General features: G+C 44.2%; 1 protein-coding gene across 1 annotated transcript; it reads left to right on the top strand.

Moving 5' to 3' along the window:
- Nucleotides 1-35: 35 nt before the first annotated feature.
- Nucleotides 36-18,901, top strand: METTL2A (methyltransferase 2A, tRNA N3-cytidine). Its single transcript, XM_032805475.2, has 9 exons — nucleotides 36-166; nucleotides 1,493-1,584; nucleotides 6,688-7,067; nucleotides 9,177-9,226; nucleotides 10,812-10,872; nucleotides 12,471-12,610; nucleotides 13,367-13,473; nucleotides 13,696-13,761; nucleotides 16,529-18,901. Exons 1-9 carry the CDS (start codon nucleotides 60-62, stop codon nucleotides 16,699-16,701), a joined length of 1,176 nt encoding a protein of 391 aa, XP_032661366.1. The 5' UTR covers nucleotides 36-59; the 3' UTR covers nucleotides 16,702-18,901.
- The last annotated feature ends 1,673 nt before the right edge of the window (nucleotides 18,902-20,574 follow it).

Below are 20,574 nucleotides of genomic sequence, written 5' to 3'. Positions count from 1 at the left end.
TCTCCGGTCGGGCGCCGGGGTCAAGGGGCGGGTTCCGGTTCCGGGTCGCGCATCCTGTCATGGCGGCGCCCGGCGGCCCGGAGGCGGCGGCGGCCCCTGGGAGGAGGCAGCCGTTCGGGAGCCGCTTCCTGACCGACCCGAGCCGACTCTTCCAGCACAACGCCTGGTGAGGCGACCCCCGCCGGCCCGGGGCCCCCCCCTCTCTGCGAGCAGCCTCCCCCCGCCCGCGCGCACAGACCCCCCCGTGCGCCCGCGCAGACTCCCTAGCGCTGGGGGTCACCGACCGCCCCGCCCCCATTCCGGCAGCCACCAACAGCCCCCCCGTGCAGCCCGACCCCCCCAGCCCCGAGGGGCACCCTGCGAACCCGGGAGAACTGCCTCCTTTCCGCGTGTGCACAGGGGGACCGCCTAGGCCCCGGGGACCGCGCCCCCCCGGGGGAACCGACCCCCCCTTCCGTGCAGACCATCCGCCCGGGGGAATCGAGCCCCCCCTTCTGTGTGTGCACAGCTCTCCCGCTAGGCCCCGGGGGACCGCCCCCCCAGTCCGTGCAGAACCACCCTCCCTTCCATGCAGACAAACCCCCCCCCCGGGGGAACCGAGGCCCCCCTCCCCGCCTTCCCTACAGACCATCCCACCCTGGGAGAACTGAGCTTTCCGGATTGAAACTGTTCCTCCTCTGCATCTGCACAGCCCTTTTCTCTCCTCACTTGGTGATCCAGTTATGGATTATATGACTCAAAGTCGCTTCATAAATGTAAATCCTCAATTTCCTTTCTCCAGAAATGGTGCATTCTTAGGGATCTGCTGTTCCTTTTCTTTAGGTCTTTTGTCTCTGTCAAATAGTAGTGAAAGAATAACCCATTTTAGGACCTGAATAATTCTGCTAGGCCCCTATATTCTTCTTTGTCCTGTCTCCTTCACATCATCTTTCTTCGCTCTTTTTAAATTATCTCTTGCTTTAATGCCTGTGCAACTGTGTATGTACATTGAAACTGTCAACATTTTCTTAACATCTGAAAGTTTCCCTGTATCCAGTCCTATCTCTAGGATGTTCATGCATATTGTTCAATATTAAATCTGTATGAATTAAAGCTATTTTAGTACATTACAGGAGAGTTGTCTGCTTTGTCAACGAAGGGTGCCTATTAGTGTTAAATGTGATAGTGATTTTGTGGTGTGGATTTGTGTCCATTAAAACTGTATGGGCACCCAAAGCCATTCACATTCACCTCTGAACAGCCATCATATGTTGATCAGCTTTAGCTCACTACCTAACTGGCCCAGATTTGAATTGGAGACCTACAGATGAAAACCCTATTCTTACCAATTCAGTGAGCCATCTAATTCCCTCCCTTTGTTTGCTTATTGAGAGTGGTTTTGGTTCTTAATTTACCAGACACTGAAATGCTGTTGCAGTGCCCAGTAGCTTCCTCTTTTTTCCCCCAGTCTTAACCTTCCCAGCTAAGTAGCTCATTTGATTTTTCCCAACAGGGATAATGTTGAATGGTCTGAAGAGCAGGAAGCCAGTGCAAGGAACAAAGTTCAAGAGAACAGCAGGCAGCTTGTTCCACAAGACAAACAAGGTACTTCTAGATGCCACTGTGTTTCTTACCAATCTTGATGGATCAGTACAGTAGCTGACAATTCTAGGCAAAAACAAAGATTCATCTTCGTTTATTCCCCCAACATTTTCCCCCAAAACTGCTGATTTTAATCAGACTCGGGGTCTGTTTAGTATGTGCTGCTAGATGCCTTTAGAACTTTTCCCATAACTCGTCCCATTAGACTTTAAGTGATCTTGGCTGGGAGGATCATATTGGCCTTGAACTTCCGTGTTGATATTTTACATATTAATAGGAAATGCTATAAATCATATATAAACAGACTTCTCCCAGTTATAAGGCAAGGGGCAGATTCTGTTCTGCCTTCATGGCTGTCTATCTCTCTAGCAGCTTAATGACTTCTAACATTTAATCTTCAAGTTCCTTATATGATGTTACGCTCCTTGTGAAATAAGCTCACTCTTTCGCCTATTAAACTATAGGCAGTATTAGGGCTGCCCGTATTTGTGTGCCTTAAGTTAATGGTAATAGTTGAAACAGACTTAAGAAGAATGTTATTTTATCCAAGATTCTGCATTGAATGTTTTACATCAGATCATAGAATCTTAGGATTGGAAGGGATCTCATGAGGTCATCTAGTCCAGTTCCCTGCACTTAAGGGAGGACCTAGCATTAGCTAGACCATCCCTGACAGGTGTTTATCCAACCTACTCGTAAATATCTCCAATGACAGAGATTCCACAGCCTCCCTAGGCAATTTACTCCAGTGCTTAATTACCTTGTTAAGAAATTATTCCTAATGTCTCATCTAAACTGCCCTTGCTTCAGTTTAAGCCCATTGCTTCTTGTCCTATCCTCAAAGATTAACGAGAACAATTTTTCTCCCCCCTCTTTGTAACAATTTTTTACATACTTGAAGGCTGTTATGTCTCCCCTCAGTCTTCTCTTCTCCAGCCTAAACAATCCCAGTTTATTCAATCTTCCCTCATAGGTCATGTTTTCTAGACCTTTAATCATTTTTGTAGCTCTTCTCTGGACTTCCTCCAATTTCTTCATATCTTTCCTGAAATGTGGCACCTAGAACTGGACACACTAGTCTAGTTGAGGCCTAATCAGTGTGGTACTAAAGTTCTAAGCTGTTTCTTTCAAATTCCCTTCACTTGCTCAGACCTTGGTACAGGAAATATTGGCGTATCCATCACTTAAACTCGCAGTAGTTATAAATCTGAATCAAGCTGGAGAAGCATAGCTCTGTAGCTGATGTTTTGGTTAAAGCTGCTCTAAAGTTCACCCAGCCCCTTACCTCTCCTGCTCTGAGATCTCATTCTACTTTATGAAAGGTGGTGAAAGTGTCCTGCTGTCCGCTGCTGTATCTTTCTCTCAAGAGCTAGACTAGATTTGATTGATGTTACTTGTTATATCCCACCTCATGCTTGGATGTAGCTAAATAGGAATAGTCTACCTTGGTATTTCTACGGTAGACTGCTCCTGGGTATCAAGCTGGACCTTCTTCTTTAATTAAAATTAAAGGGGCATGAGTCTATTACATCTGTATGGCAAAAATGCAAACTCTGATGGGACTATTCAGGTCCTTTCCATGTAGCATTCCATTGTGTTCACAATAGCAGGCTTTTCACTATGGCTAAGACTGACCCTCCTAAACTCTTGGGTCTAGATTTTCAAAAGTGCTCAGTAGCCAGCAGCCGTCATTGTGATATCCAACATGCTGAGTTCATTTGAAAGCTGCCCAACTATCCGCTAGCTTTGCTTACTCCCAGAGTAGAGGAGAGATGGTAACTCTGCCCCCTCCGCGGGACTTAATATACTGCTATAATTCAGTGCATGGCACTCCATGGTGGTATTCTAGATAGAATGGAATCCCTGCTGAAGATCTAGTAATCTAAAGCACGGGTAGCTACACTACAGAGCAGTACAATGCAAAGTAGGATATTGGTTGTTACAGCTGTAGTATCTTGTGGAACAGATGGGCCTTCAGAATTTATTTTGAAGGAAAGGGGAGGGTGTCTGGTTGGGAAAGGGTATTAACTAGCTGGAGACATGGAAAAAGCAGTGTGGCTTCCACACTTTCCCTTTGGAGACAATAATTCATCAGGTCCATGGAGTCTCTGATTCCCTCCCCATCTTCTGTGACCAGTAATTTTTGTTTGGGGACATATTTCATCCAGGAGATTCCTCTAGTGTGAAGGGGTGATATGGGCTGGACTTTGGTGGCTGTCCTCACAAGGAAGAGCTGATCTCTCTGGACTTCCAACCAAGGAGAGAGCTCCGCAGGAATCCAGCTCACACATGGACGTCCTCACACGCTAGAGTTCTGACCAAAAGGAATATTTTTAATAGTCTTGATCTTAAAGCAGGAATTATGGGTCAAGTTCATTGGGCCATGCTGGGAAAATGTCAAATTAGAGGATTATAATGGATCTTTCTGGGCTGAAAATCTATTTTTTGAGTGATGCTTACCAGCTGGTCCTTGATTTCTTGTTCTTACGCTGCACTGATGTGAGGTCTATGTTGTTTTACAAACAGTATGTTCCACAACATCTCTGAGGTAGGTGTGGCTTTATACAGGTCTACTAGAAGGACCACCATACCTCTGGAATAGAAAATAGCTGCTATCCAGTAATGCATAGCACTACTGCATCATTCTTCAGGACAGGAAGTGCATAGTATCTTATGCAGTGGATATCACAGGAGGCATTTAGGTCAGAGATTCTCAACTAGGCATACACGTACCCCTTGGGATATGCAGAGGTCTTACAGGGGTTACACCAACTCATCTAGATACTTGCCTAGTTTTACATCAGGCTACATAAAAAGCACCAGCGAAGTCAGTACAGACTAAAATTTCACCCAGACAATGACTTGTTTATATGGCTCTATAGACTATACACTGACATGTAAATACAATATTAATATTCCAATTGATTTATTTTACAATTATATGGTAAAAAGGAGAAAGCCAGCAATTTCAGTAATGATGTGCTGTGACACTCTTCTTTTTTTTGTCTGATTTTGCAAACAAGTAGATTTTAAGTGAGGTGAAACTTGGGGGTACGGAGGACAAATCAGACTCCTGAAAGGGGTACAGTAGTCCGAAAAGGTTGAGAGCCACTGATTTAGGTAGTTAGAATGTAGATCGCTGAGTTGAAATCTTGCCAAGACACCAAGGTTAGCATCCCCTACATGTATGAAAATGTTGTGGAATTTTATTAGCACCTCATGTTTTCTCATCTGAAAGATGGCACCACTAGCACTGTACTTCCTTGCCTCCACATTAAGGCTTTGGTTCCATGGAGCTCAGGAAAAACTGCCAGCTACTGAATCAACATTACTACTTCTGCTGCAACTTTAGTGGTCTTTGGATGTCTCCTGTGTAAACACTGTATGAGCTTGACCCTGCTTAGCTTGAGATCTGATCGGATCACAGCATGAGGTGCTATGGCTGCAGCCTGTCATCAGATATTAAAATCTCTCTTAACTTGGTCCTGAGGTCATGGCTCTTTACAAGATCCTTATAACCGAGATAAAATCAGAGGGGTTATTTTTATATTTAGTAGTTTGTGTTTCAGTATAAATCCTGCTAAAAATATACCCATAACTGACTTTTCAATTCTTTGCCAAAACTATTTTTTTTCTCCCTTGCCCAAGCCTTCTTTTAGACTGAGACTGCATTTCTCCCCAGACATTTCCAGCCCTTTTTTCTTTATCCTCCTTCAGACCTCTCTTAAACAGTTAGGGAGATTCCAGCTTAATCTTCTGTGTTGATGGCTGGCTCAAGAGTAACTCTAATTTTAATGGATGCCCCTTTTTCCCTGCTTAAGCCTTCTGTCCTTGGCAGGTGGTAGAGAAAATAGAGTGAGAGCTGTAGAAGAGGGTGAGTAATCATAAGTGTAGGTGAATTTTCTGAGTTCAATAAATAACAAGTCACTGTCAAAAGTTGTTTAAGGGCTTGCATGTTGTTGAAATGTGGTTGGAGTCTGTGGCCCTCGGCCTTAACACTTACAAGTTGATAGGCAGCATAGGGGCGCTGAAATTTGTTAACTCTTCCCAGCACAATAGGCCAGGATTGCTCATGCCAAAACCTTACTTGAGAGAGAGGCTCACCCTTTTGGAAGATACTAATCAGTACCTTATGCTGGGTCCATTTCCCAAGAGAGGAAGCAGCTCCAAGAACAGTATTAGGTATCTGAAATCTGTGCAGTCATGTCATGGAAATTTTCAGGCCATTTCTGATCCCATTAGAAACTCACTCAATCACCTCCATTCCACATCCGCAACAGAGGGGAAGTCTTCCTGCTCTTACTCACTATTGTGTTACTCATCTTACGAAATCAATCCAGGAGGTCTGAGAGATTAGAATCTGCAAGTGATAACACTTCCCACTAAGGTTTTTTGGGTGCATGGGGGAGCAGACATTTCCCTTGGTGGTCTTTCCCTGTCTGTAATCTCAGAAATGTCTGATGCTCTAAATTGCACAATGCACTGGAAAATAAAATACTGGGAGCAGTTCTGTGCTGGCAGTCAGACTAAGTTATAATAATGTTTCTAATTTCACACAATTTCAAAGCACACTACAAATACCAACTAAGCCTTGCATAGCTTCTGTGAGGTAGATAAGTACTATCCCATTTTTCAGATGGGAAGCTAAAAGGCCTGATCCCAAAATATACTAAGAGCCTTCATCTCTCACTGGAAATAGTAGGTGCTCTGTACTTCTCAGGCGTGAAGCCCTAAATGACTTTCCTCAGGTCCCAGAGAGTATCAATGGAAGAGATGGGGAATAGGACACAGATCAGTTCTGTACAAATAGAAAAGGCCTATCTTGGTGCCATGAAATCGAGCTAGAAAGGCAGACAACTTCCTTCACAAACACTTTCCTTTTTTATTCCTAATGAAGCAGTGTGGTGTCATAGCTGGGAGAGGGCTGATTGCTCCACATGTGAGGCAATCGGACTCAAATCAGCATGCTCCTCAATGAATAACCCTAATTCTTAAATAAGTTACTAAATACAGCATGGAGCTTGTGACCCGTTTGATTAAACTGATTGCAAGCTAAGAAATTTGACTTGTCTTCTGTTGACCTTTCTTCTGTGTCTTTGCTTACAGATGAATATGAGCTCAATGCCAATGAATACTGGAATGATTTCTATAAAATCCATGAAAATGGCTTCTTCAAGGACAGACACTGGCTGTTCACCGAATTTCCTGAACTGGCACCAAACCAGAACCTAAGTCAACCTGAGGGGTCTGAATACAAAGACGGTAGCACCAGAAAACCCAGACACACCAGGCTGGGGAGCTGTGAAAATGGTCTTTGTTCATTGGAAACCAGAACACAAGAGCATCATCAGTTGGACTTGATGAAAGACAGTAATAATATCATCAACAGACTCGACACAGATGGAGAAGCAGTACCGAAGTTGGGTGACCTGAAACTAAGTGATGGTGACTTCCCAGGATCCTTTGCCACTTACCGTATACTAGAGGTAACTTCAATGAATGAGAGAAACAGCATCTTTCCCAAGTGAATCAAACTTGCCATCAGAATCTTTGTTCATGAAGGTGACAGACTTCAAACTAACCGGTCGTCATGTACAACCTCACCAAATCCTACAGCGCAACACAACTTTACTTACAGAACCAACCGTCTTTCTTACAAATCTATCCCAAAGCTCTTTACAGAAATGAATAATAGGAGAGAAGCTGTAATATAGGCAAGGAGAGAGCTTAATTTTCAGCTGAAATTTGATATGAGGGAAAGATTCAGGAAGGCTCCTACAGAGGAGAAGGCTCTTGTGCCAGAAGTAATGAGACTGAGCAAAGGAATAGATATAGACACAGAGTTTGAGGCCAGAAGGACCACCAGATCATCTCATTTGATACACACCCCCATCCTCCCCAATATTTCACAGACCGCTAGCGTTACCCAGCACCTTTACAATAAACCCAACAACCAAAATTAGACCAAAGTATTAGAGCCCACCGGAGACTAAACTATTATGTGCCACAGGCAGAAAATAGGATTGCCCAAGACCCCCTGCGATGGCAGAGAAATTAAGTGAGATATATCCAGATAATCCTGACAAATGACTTGTACCCCCATGCTGCAGAGGAAAGCGAACCCCCCCCCCCTACAACAAGCGGGGTGTTGGGGGGATAGAGAGAGGACCACAGCTGTGAGATGGACTGGAGCAGCTCAGTGGAGGGTGTTAAAAACATAGAGGAAAACTTTGAACTGAATTAAGCCTGTTGGGTTTTGGGTCAGATTAGTCTTTGTTACTAACTAGTTCCCAAAGGGATCAGTATCTGACTGTGCCCCACACTGAGGCCTTCTGAGATTCAAAAAGCAAGTTATTGCTATTTGATGTTAAAGTAATAGCTATTTGATGCTAAAGTAACAGCTGAAGTTAACCGTGTTCAGGAAGCTTCCCTCTGTCCCTGGCCTCTGGCTTCTCTCCTGAGTCTGTCTGACTTGAGGGACACAAAACTCTGAAAACTGTATTGCAGATCAAAAAAACCCTATGCAGTACAGCTAAGGAATTTTCAGGTAGTTGTGAGGTCTCAAAATGGTGATGCATAAGGGTATCAACAGCATTCCTAAAACAGACGATAGAACTCATCAGCTAATAAACTATTAAAGCTGAAATATTTGTGCTAAGCTTGCCCGCACAACCTGTCACTGTGGATGATCAATCATCATATATCTGTGACTGGTTCCGCTGGAGAGTTGCGTTAATAGCAGCAGCCGGCCACCTGTTCTGTTGGAGTCCCGTTCTCCCAGAGGTGAGTCAGCATAAACAGCTTTGCAGCTCTCTGCAGGATCCTGGCACCTAAAACCCTGTTAGAGGCAGCTTTCCATACTATTAAACCATCTCTGCTTTCATATCCTACCCATGTGCTTTCTGTGCCCGCCGTCATTTTCAAATAGCCAATAGTACATTCCAATCTGCTTACTTCAGTCCTTCCACAGAAGTCCCTAAACATTCAGGAACAAAAGCCGCTGAACTAAATCGTATGGCTTATCTTCTCTTCCAATGAAGGTGAGGGGTAAGGGGCAGTAGCACTGCAGGCCCAGTTCTAACGAGGGATAGTAGGAGAGCCATCTAGAAAGGGAGACTGAAATAATACGGTGCAGCTAGAACAGAAAGAAAAAGAGCAAAGCAAATCTCCTCCTCCTCCCCCACTCTTCCTCATTGTCTCTGTATGGAAATGAAACTGACTAACCCCTGGCCTTTGAGGCTGCCTGGGTGACTCATACTGGTTGTTATGCTTGCAATTCCAGCAATAACAACTTTCAGGAATATCCGTGATCCACACAATCTGCCAGACTGTTGGTAGAATTAGGCAGCTAGTTTGGTGGCTTCCTGTGGATGCTCGGCTGCAGGGCCTGATCCTGAAAGGTGCTGACCATCTTCATCTCATTAATGAGTGTTGCAGGTGTTTGTTGCTGTTTGGGATTGGTCCCCTGTAGGTTGCTGGAACATCATTTTGTGGCTGGAGGGTGATGCTTTGTAACAGCTGCTAAGTGCAGACTAGAAAGCAGGTGTTTCTGAGGAAAGCAGGACAGGTCGGTAACTGGCTGCTCTTTTCTGCAGGTTGGCTGTGGTGCTGGAAATACGGTCTTCCCAATTTTGCAAACCAACAAGTAAGCAGCTCTGATTAATTTTTTCCTCTACAAGTAGTAAAAAATCACTGGAAAGAATGTTGTGCTCTGCTTCTGTTTTTTTTTTAAATGCATAGACCCATTGCATATAAAAGAAGCTAAACACAAACACACCCACTTGTCAGTTCTGCCCACACGCCTTTGAATGAATGAATTGTGATTAACAGGTTACTGAGAGTCCATAGGATGCATTTGGTGGTCATGAAATTCTGCACACCCACTCATTTGTGGCTTTCAAAGTACTCTGCGGACAAGCTTCCTAATCTCTGTTCTCCCTCCTTTCCCCCAACACTGTAAGCATCATTGTACAGATGGGGATGATGGAAGTACAGAGGCGCTAAGTAACTGATCCAAGACCACACAGCAAGTCATTAGTAGAGATGCAGATAAAGCCCAGTGCTCCTAATTCCCAGCTGTGTGCTCTCACCATTAAACCCACTTCTTCCCTGAAACTTACTTTGCAAGTTGAATTGATTTTAAATCAACAGTTTTAATCCTGATTTAAATCAGCAAGCAGGAAACCTTGATTTAAGTCAACGATTTTAATCTTGCTTTGCATTTGTACTGTTTAGTTCTTTCCCTAATGAAAGGTTGCTTCTCACTGGCAGGTAACCATTAAAACATTGATTTGCTAAACTAAATTTAGCCTTCATGCTAAATTTGGTACTGCTTGTTGCTAACCAGGAGGATACACCATCTCATTACACATTTATTTAAGCAATTACATAACTTAATTTACATTATTCAGATTGTTAATTTTTAACTTTTTTATGATGTTAGAAAATGGTGAATGATGCATTTCTTTTTTACTAGATGAAGATTAATTTAGATGGAAATTGGAATTCAATTAAACTGCACAAAACCAGCATTTTAAACTGTGTGTTTATTGCTTAAATACAACTACCTTAAATGAGGTGGATACATAAGAAAGAAGATTAACACATGTTTAGTATTTAAAACTAATTGATTTATTAAAGAAATGAAGTCTTGTGTGTAGTTAGTGAAGTGAATTGATTGTTTCTGGTCATCATTTCTTTCAAGATTTTAGAACTAGTAGTTTTCATCCTCTTACGCCTCGTTATTATTCATAGATTGGGAGTTGAAAAAGCAGGAAAATTTTGTTTGATTTTTCCAATCAATTTCTCAGCTTTGAATGAACTAGTCATTGAATTGAAATAGTTGAATAAATTGAAATGAAGAAATTATTGGCTCTGCACCTGCATAAGAAACTACTGTTATCAAAAGATAGTTTAGCACTTTGACAAAATCTAGTTACAGGTGCTTAGCATGACTGCTACCAGTTCAGTGCTTGGATTTTCTTTAAAACTTTGGCAGCAAACATGTAGTGGCTGAATATTTTTGACTTAAATTATTTTAATAGATTATAGTAAGTGTAGGTATTAATGTAGATTGTCATAATTTCACATTTAATTTTAAATAGGCTTATTTTTAAAAAGAAAAATATATTTAAATTAAAAATCCAGGTTTTTTTATGATTAATTTTTATCCACCCTGAGAACCATATGGGGCACGTGACTGTTCCTTGTTTCTTTTGCATTTATTTCAGTGATCCAGGGCTGTTTGTTTATTGCTGTGATTTTTCCGGCACAGCTGTGGATCTTGTCCAGGTAAACTAAATATTGTGTAAGTTCCAGATGAAGTCACAGCTAGGTGGAGGCTGCTGATCCTGTGCAGCATTTGCAAAGCTCTACTATTCGCACTGCCTTCATTAGTTCAATTTTCCTGGCAGCTTGATATTTAGCTACAACTGGATACTGCCTCTCCCTCTAAGCAGATTAAGGGATCTGGCCATTGGAGGCTGCAGGAAGGAAGGGAACAGGATTAAATTTTTTTTTTTTAAATAAAAAGGCAGTTTGACAATGGTTCTGGAGAAGCAAGTCTGCTTTCCCGTCTCCTGTTACCAGCATCATTTTTCCAGACCAGGTGCTGTTTAATTGGGCAACTGCTGAAGTTTTGAAATCTTTAGAACTATTTCTTACAGCCTCAGTCAATTAATGTTGTTCTTAATTCACTTGTATCATTGATGTAACCACAGGTCTGGAAGTAGCATGTCATTGCTGCTGCACAGGCAGCTGGTGTGATGTCATGGTGGATGCTGACTTTGTTGTTTAGGGCAAGGGTTGACTTTGGTTATGGAATAGCAGGTATAAACAAATCTGTTTAGAATGGAGTTCGGAAAACTTAGCTAGAGTGTTAAATTTACCAGCCCGATGGTTTGGGAGATGGTAAGTTGGGAGGAGTTTAGCAGCAAGGGGCAGCTGCTCCAGTATGACCGTTGGTGCTTCCCCACCTTCCCAAGCAGCCACAGAGTGAAACTGACCAGAGTCTGTATGTCATTGGGAGCTGGGGTTGCTCCGCAACTCTGTAAAACAGTCCCCTTCTGTTTAAGAATCTAAATATGGTTTTAAGAGCCTGGCATTAGAGATCCTGGTTTGAAATGTTGAACCTAAGGGCCCAGTGCTACCCTACTGAAATCAGTAGGAGTTTTACCGTTGATTTCAGTGGATCAGGTTTAGGCCTTGATCCTCTGTGCTGCTATAAAGGGGAGCATTCCAGCTTAATGGTATAAATCACCCATTTCTAGCCTTGATCGTTTGTGAGAGGTTTGACCTTAAAGCTGTCACTGATCCCACAGTCTGGCACTGCTTTTTTTGGCAGTAGAGAAGGACTGAATAGAATGAGTCCAGAACTCTCTTATAACTCTGCCATATCTACTTAATGATTTTCCATAGTTCCCCCTCCATTTCCCTTTCTCGAATATTCTAATTATAATAGCTGTACACACAGGGGTTATTCTGAGATGGACTCAAGGCCTCTGGGGGTATGTCTACACTGCAGCAAAGGGCATGCCTTCCAGCCCAGATACACAGATGTACACTAACTCCACTCAAATCAGTGCACTTACAAATAATATGTGGACAGTGCGGTGTGGGCGGTGGTTAGGTTAGCTGGTCGGGCAGGCTTGGACTGGGATGGCTACCCTGAGCCATCTCCCGTGCCATAGTGTCCACACTGTTATTTTTAGCACGCTAGCTTGAGTGGAGCTAGTGCGAATCTGTCCTGGGCTAGGAGGCACTAACCCAACCACAGTGTAGACATGTCCTGGCTCTTCCAGCTTTTCCATGTGAAAGTGAAATGGAGACTCTGTAGCCAGGTGGCGTTGGTATTTGTGTCTGACAGTGTCTGTATCCTCTTTTAATTGCAGACCAATGCAGAGTATGATTCTTCTCGCTGTTTTGCCTTCGTTCATGACCTGTGCAAGGACCAAAGCCCATACCCAATGCCAGAGGATAGTCTTGACATCATTATTCTCATCTTTGTCCTATCAGCTCTTCTCCCAGAAAAGTAAGTCGGCCTCCACTACAGCACCAGCAATTCACTAATGAACGGAGAAGAGGGTTCACATGACTAACGCAGTCAAAGCTCCTTCATGGGGGATATTAAATTGATATTGTCAGGTTAAAAATTCTGTAGTGAAATAATCCTTACCTGTGTTACTGAAACTCTAAATTTAACCTAGTGTGCTCATCACCCTGTGCCAGTGGGAGCCGCGATCGGCCGGACTTGCGGACGTGGCAGGTAAACAAACCGGCCTGGCCCACCAGGGGCTTTCCCTACACAAGTGGATTCTCAAGTTTGGGAAACACTGTTCTAATCTGATTTTTACTTAGCATCTAGGATTCCTGCCCAAACTCTCACAGGAAATCTGTGCAGAACCATGGATAGCACTTGGAGATCCTGCGTTAAATCACATGACCACTTCCTCTCATGTGATGCCATCTTACAAGGACTTTCAGATATACAAAGTTATAATCTACAAGTCCATGTGTATAGACGCAATCGAGTTTATTGGGACAGCTGCTGACAAAACCACAACAATCTTCATATTCTCCACTATAAACCCACCCTTTTAAAAACCTTAAAACAACTGAGCTGTTCAAAATGAGAATTTTTCACTCGAGTCATAAGTTGTAAATAAGTCTAAACATAAAGGAACTCTGTCTCTTTGGTAAGCTTAACTCATTTGAATGATCTGAGGGATGGAGGAAGCAAGCATAACTTTGAAGGCTGTTGAATTTTCCTAATTTGCCCTTTTCCCAGGATGCAGGGCGTCATTAACAGACTGAGCCGGCTTCTGAAACCAGGAGGAATGATTCTGTTACGAGATTATGGTCGTTATGACCTGGCGCAGCTTCGGTTTAAGAAAGGTATTTCCTCCTTCCGCTCTGGAACCCTTGCCACATCAGGGATGGGTCATGCGAGAGTGTCTGCAGGGGAGGCTGGTGTGTCTAGGAGACAGATTGATAACTTCCCTTTCAGCACAGAGTGCGGTAGGGGGTGCGGATTGCCATCTGGCTTCTTGTGCAGCTGATTGGCTTGTTTAAAATAAGTTATGTGGGTAATACTGTCCGAACAACTTTTGCCCCCAGGTCGGTGTCTGTCTGATAACTTCTACGTGAGAGGTGATGGGACCAGAGTTTACTTCTTTACACAAGGTAGGAGATTAGATCTCGTATTCCTGACCATCTCACCTTCCTCATTCCTCCATGTGCAGAAATTCTGCAAACCCCCAGAGGCAAGCAGTGGACTCAGACATACCCTCTCCAGACCGGGTTGAAACATTAGAGTTTTGTCAGTTGCATGGAGAGCTGGGCCTATTGATCATTGTGAAATATGGCTCAGTGTGTTCCTTCATGTAGCAGAGAATCCTTCCCCATCTGCCTCACGTGCAGAGGGCCCTCTCGCAATGGAACTTGCTGCACTTGGGAGTAGGGGGGGAAGAGGGGAGGAGAGCAGAATTTGAGGAGATGTGGGGAGGGGCATTCCCTGGATACTGTTGCATGGGGGAGGGCATGTGGGGGTGGAGCCAGAGGGGCCAGCACTCTGAAGATCTTGTCTTCTGCCCATGTAGGGGAACTAAAGACTACTCTGTCTGCTGAGCTGGGGTAGCCTCAGCAAAACAACTGTGCTGCTGCATCATGGGGCTTGTACTCTTCTCCACCCATCACCCCCTGCCCTCCAAACCTCCAGCCAAGTTAGTGATATCGGGCACCTCTGTCCTACTGCCGATAACCATTAGTCGGGACTAAAATGATCAGTGTATGTAGGACAGTGGTACTGCTGCAATGAGCTGATCAGGTCACTGCACGGGCATATATGTTACAGCTAAATCATTCTAAAATGGATGTTTGGAAAGGCAGAAAATGGCTGTCTGGCAAAGGTTTCAGCATGGCAGGTGTGGGATAAAAGAGTACAAGCTGGGACTTGTTCACTCTTTGCTACAGAAACACTGTAAAATAACATGCTCCCAGAGCTGCAGTTACACTGGGTCTCTCCCAGCACTACTGGGTCTGTGGCTTTACTTGCAGCCAGTGCATCGGGGCACCCTGATACAAAATGCACCATGCCACCTATCGCTTGTGTTTGGACTGCTTGGCTATAGCATTGTTCAGGCCTGGAGGGCACTCGGTGTCTTGATCAGCCCCACCTTGATGTGGCTTTTCTGGGATGTGTCAAAGTTAGTATCAGGACTCACAATTTGTCAGACCACTCTGTTTATTAGCGCAGCGCTCCGCCAATAACATTCAGAATATGTGAGTGGCCATGCAAGGCCTAAGCAGTCTTATTTATACAGATAAAAGAGCAGGAGTTAGACAAAGGGACAAAGACAGCAAAAAAAACAGGAAAAACCACCTGGGACATAGCATGCATATCCCACTTCCTTACTAATTGGTATCGATCTAAGGCTAATACTTCATCAATTGCCCTTAAACGGTGCAATTGTTCTATGCTAAAGTCTGTGTTCCTGACACCTGGATTGCAACATTCCAACAATTTTGCTTAAAGGTGCAGACAACATTTCTTTAATCCTTTCTGTTCTTATAATAAATTTATTCTACTTTCACAGATGTTTTTGAATTAATGACCACAATCCATATCAGTAGGGCGCTACCAAATTCACGGCCGTGAAATACGCATCACAGACCATGAAATCTGATCTTTTGGGAGCTTTTACCCTATACTCTCCTGATTTCACAGGGCAGACAGAGGTCCTGATCCAAAAGGGAGTTACAGAGGGGGTCACAAGGTTATTGTAGGGGGGGTCGCAGTATTGCTCCTCTTACTTCTGCACTGCCTTCAGAACTGGGTGGCCGGAGAGCGGTGGCTATTGGCCAGGTGCCCAGCTCTGAAGGCAGTGCCCCGCCCGCAGCAGCATAGAAATAAGGGTGGCAATACCATACCATGCCAACCTTCTGCACTACTGCCTTCATAGCTGGGCGGCTTGAGAGTGGTGGCTGCTGACTGAGGACCCAGCACTGCAAGGAGCAGTGCAGAAATAAAGGTGGCAATACCATATCTGCCATCCTTACTCTTGCACTGCTGCTGGCGGCGGCTCTGCCTTTGGAGCTGGGCTTCCAGCAGCAGCTGCCGCTCTCCAGCTGCCCAGCTCTGAGGGCAGCTGCAGCCAGCGGCAGCACAGAGAGTAGAAGTACCAAGCCCCCTCCCCCCACAGTAACCTTGCAGTCCTCCCACAACTCCTTTTTGGGTCAGGACCCCTACAATTACAACACAATGAAATTTCAGATTTAAATAGCCAAAATCATGACGTACTATTTTAAAAATCCTATGACCATGAAATTGATCAAAATGGACCGTGAATTTGGCAGAGCCCTATATATCAGATATACAGGACTGTAAGCTTAACCCTGGAGCTTTACAGCATGGGCCTGATCCTGTAGGATGTTGCATGTCCTCCACTCCCAGGGACTTTGGGATTTGAGGGTACTTAGCATCTTGATCAAATCCCTTGAAAAACACATTCCAAGATTAGGGATAGTTGAGACAGGAAAGTCCATTCCCTCAGGCATTCCTGAATGGACAGTGCCCACCCCTTCATTCTAGGGTTGCTGCTGTCTTCCTTTCCTCCTCCCCCTTGCTCTCTCTGATGCCGATTGTCCAAGCACTTCTCTTCCCCCTCAGTAGAGCAGAACAGAACATGTACCCCAAGGTCGATGTTAACTCTTGCCACGAGATGATTGCAAGGATTGGCAAACTGTAGAGATCATGATACATCCAAAGCCAGGTGTCATGTGGTCCTTTCATTTGACTGTGGAATCAAAAGCTCTGGATTTTTCTAGCACTTCCTTGAACCTTCAAAGGAATCTTTTGGCCCCCACTTAGAGCAGTTTAGCTTACAACAAGCAAGCATAGATCAAATTAATGCTTCTGCTATCTTAACCACATCCTCCCCACTCCTCCTAGATGAATTGGATGCTCTTTTCACCACGGCTGGGTTGGAAAAAGTCCAGAATCTGGTTGATCGGCGCCTACAGGTGAACCGAGGGAAGCAAGTGACGATGCATCGAGTGTGGATCCAGTGTAAATACCGCAAGCCCTTCCCTGCAGGACAGGAGGAAAATGGGCACGTTCATTAGCAAGGCGCATCTATCACGTGTGCTATATTTGGACTTGCTGGGACTCTCCTCCTGTGCAGTGTGTGGCATTGAGCAGACCTGCCATGTCATGCTGAATTCTGGCGCCTCCTGCAATGACCGAACTAGTCGTAAGTTCACGTGCTTTGTGTGCAAGGTGGAGCTATGCGCAGGACGACTCCACGACAATATCTAGTTACTAGCCTTTGATTTTAAAATTAAGAGTGACTAAGAATTTACCTAAGAAATGGGCAGTCACTGTCTCTTGTTGAGCCTGAGCAAAATAAGTAATGAGTCCTCTGTCTTCCGAGTGTCTGCATGAAAAGGAACAGAAGTTTGGACCTTATCTTCAGGTTTTGCGGTTTGCAGAGCAGTGGGGTTCAATTCAGCCATCCCAGATCCTCCTGCCTCATCACCTTTTTGTCACTCGCTGCTCTGGGTGTTGAAATCGAATTTCACGTGACTTGCAAATCAGATACAGAGAGGTTTTAAACAGAGTTTAAAAGTCAGGCTGGTTTGTGAGTGCAGATTCATTCCTGGCCTGTGCAGTCTCACAAAGGGAGAATCACCTTCCATCCTCCTTAAGGTAATCAACTGACTCAGTGTGGTGGACGGTGTTCAGTAGTTAACTTACTGGAAGCCTCCCACAAGGTGCAAAAGTTATCGTTGGGAGCCAGTTTTTTTTACTCTGGGGAATCTGTTTTAAATAGAGTGCGAGGATACAGTCCGTGTTACAATTATAAAGAATTGATTTGCGATAAACTTTGCCAGCCATCTGCGCTGCGCTCATCTGCGCTGAGGAGATCCAGGTTCAAGTCAGTCAAGCACAGGACAAAAATAGCATGTTGTGATAGGTGTCAAAGTATAGACCACAACAGACTATCCTTTCTGATGGTGGATTTTCACATGCATAGAGTGGAGAAGGTGGGGGAAATTCCATCAAGCCTATGTTTAATTATCAGGATAGGAAGAAGATGACCGGGTTTGTGGAGGGAAATGGGCTTGGCTAGATGTGGGAGGGGAGGGACTAGAGGGGGTTTGGGATGCTGCTGACTTGTGACTCTCCTTCTCTCCATCTACCTTCCACCACAACCTTCTTTTCCCCTAGTGCTTACCCCTCTCAGGATCTCTATGTTGGAGAGAGCCCAGCCTGACACCTTCCTAATGACTTGTTTTGGCTGACATGGCTTGTGGGGAGAGGGGCCAGGGCTGTGCCTATGCAATCTGGTGTACCTCACATGCCATTCCATTCACAGCACATATATTTTGATGGTGGGATGATCATGGGCTAAGAGTACCTACACAGGAAGGAGATGTCAACTCGTAAGGGGCTGTTTCATCTCGCTGACAAAGACATAACAAGAACCTATGCCCGGAAGGGTGAAAGGGGAAGTAAAGAGAGAAGAATTTGCTCCTGGTCCCTTAGAAATCAATGGGAGCTTTGTCAGGGAGAATAGAAGTCAATGGGAGCTTTGTCATTGAGACAGAACTGCGCCCATTGGCTTGACTGGTGCTGGAAGAGTCCACAGGTATCATGATGACATCTCCTGCCACCATCATCATGTTTAGGAGCCAGCCCTGTTGATTCGTGACACTGCCACCATGCAGCCAGCCTGTCCCTCTGGAATTGTCATTCCTAACTCCATAGGGTGATCTGTTCCAAGGCTGAGTACAGGTGCAAAGGTGACCCAGCAAGTCCCGTGGAGCCTCCCTTTGAGTGCCGTGCATGCTGATGCTATTTTCCTGTTTAAAGTCAGACTCCAAAACGGTTCTTTACAAATACCTGATTAATGCTTGAGAGAACAGCTGGAAGAAAAGCTCTTATTAAAGATGCTACAATCCTGCTTCTTCAGTTCAGGGTTGAAAGAACTTTCAAACTACATGGATGGAGGAGGAAAAGACCAGACTCAAAATGCCTACTATTTCTAAGGCAAAAAACATATGGAGAAGGCATCTTTCCTTCACAGATATTTAGGCTTGGCAGGATTCAATATTTATTTTTTATGATTTAGATGGATATTGATATTGAATTTTATGCGTTTTTATCAATTTTCACAGTTGTGGGAAGCTATGGGGGGTAAGACAATAGCAATTTAATGACCGTAGATGTTAAGATTCAAAAAGTTAAAGCTTTGTAACTGTTAAAACACAAATTATCAACCTCGCATATCAAAATATACCAAGTAAACACCCTTAAGTCAAACCCTAAGTTCTCACGCAGCATTTTTCTTTCTTTGTCCACCTGTAAATTTCAGTTATTATTGATGGAAATATTTTTGTGTGTGTACAGTGAAATGATCTGCCAACGTTTACTGATAAAAATCTGAGAGCCCTGAGAGAACTCCTGAGTATTTTAGTTAGACGTTAAAAAAAATTGGCTACTGGGTTTGGAAGAGGTTTTAATATTTATGGAGAGTTAGTGCTTTACAGTCATTGCATAAGACAGGTCTCTGCCCTGAGGAGCTTACAGGGGAATGGACAATACCTAGACAAAAGGCTCTGCTTGAAACTGAGACCGGAAGAATAAATGTCTGCTTTAAGGTAATGATTGCATCATTGCTCACAGGAGCTCCTTTTCCTCTGAGTCCTGGGGATGCTTGTCTCTTTCTCTCATTCCACCCAGGAGATCAAGGCTATGGCTACACTCGAAACTTGAAAGCGGTGCCGTGGGAGCGCTTTGAAGTGCGAGTGTGGTCGCAGTGCCAGTGCTGGGAGAGAGGTCTCCCAGCGCTGCACGTACTCCACCTCCTCATGGGGATTAGCTTGCAGCACTGGGAGCCGCGCTCCCAGCACTGCGGCACTGTTTACATTGGCGCTTTACACGGCTATATCTTGCAGCGCTCGGGGGTGTTTTTTTAACACCCCTGAGCGAGAAAGTTGCAGTGCTGTAAAGCGCCAGTGTAGCCAAGGCCCAAGTCAGATTTAGGAAAGAATAATCCTGTAATTCTCCAGCATGACATCCCTCTGCCTCTCATCTAACCAACCCTGCGTTTGCTTAATTGTCGCTTTTCCAGAGACTGCTGGCACTGGAGAGAGTTTCCTGCAGTCCCTTCCCCCCAGTCCCCAGGAGGAGCTGTCCCTTTTGGGGATAGTTTTATCTCTCTTGAAGGAGAGTTATTTACTGAAGTAAACAAGCAGTATAATTGGGGGGAATTAAAGTAATTAGAAAAATTCCTTATTAATCACCCACGGGTTTGTTGTAACACAAGGAAAGCTATTTCTTTCATTATAAATTATTCATTTAAAGCTGATGGATCCTGTAAAAGCAGTTCATGCTCTTTTTTTAAGAGTTAAAATGAAGTTTCTTATGATTGTTCTACTAGCTAAAAGCAGCAGAGAATCCTGTGGCACCTTATAGACTAACAGACGTTTTGGAGCATGAGCTTTTGTGGGTGAATACCCACTTTGTCAGATGCTGACATGCATCTGACGAAGTGGGTATTCACCCACGAAAGCTCATGCTCCAAAACGTCTGTTAGTCTATAAGGTGCCACAGGATTCTCTGCTGCTTTTAGCTAGTAGAACAATCATAAGAAACTTCATTTTAACTCTTAAAAAAAGAGCATGAACTGCTTTTACAGGATCCATCAGCTTTAAATGAATAATTTATAATGAAAGAAATAGCTTTCCTTGTGTTACAACAAACCCGTGGGTGATTAATAAGGAATTTTTCTAATTACTTTAATTCCCCCCAATTATACTGCTTGTTTACTTCAGTAAATAACTCTCCTTCAAGAGAGATAAAACTATCCCCAAAAGGGACAGCTCCTCCTGGGGACTGGGGGGAAGGGACTGCAGGAAACTCTCTCCAGTGCCAGCAGTCTCTGGAAAAGCGACAATTAAGCAAACGCAGGGTTGGTTAGATGAGAGGCAGAG

This window comes from Chelonoidis abingdonii, chromosome 21, assembly GCF_003597395.2.
Source record: "Chelonoidis abingdonii isolate Lonesome George chromosome 21, CheloAbing_2.0, whole genome shotgun sequence".
NCBI classification, from domain to species: domain Eukaryota; kingdom Metazoa; phylum Chordata; order Testudines; family Testudinidae; genus Chelonoidis; species Chelonoidis abingdonii.
The sequence above is the reverse complement of the archived record's forward strand: the minus strand, read 5'-3'. Positions and strand labels throughout refer to the sequence as shown.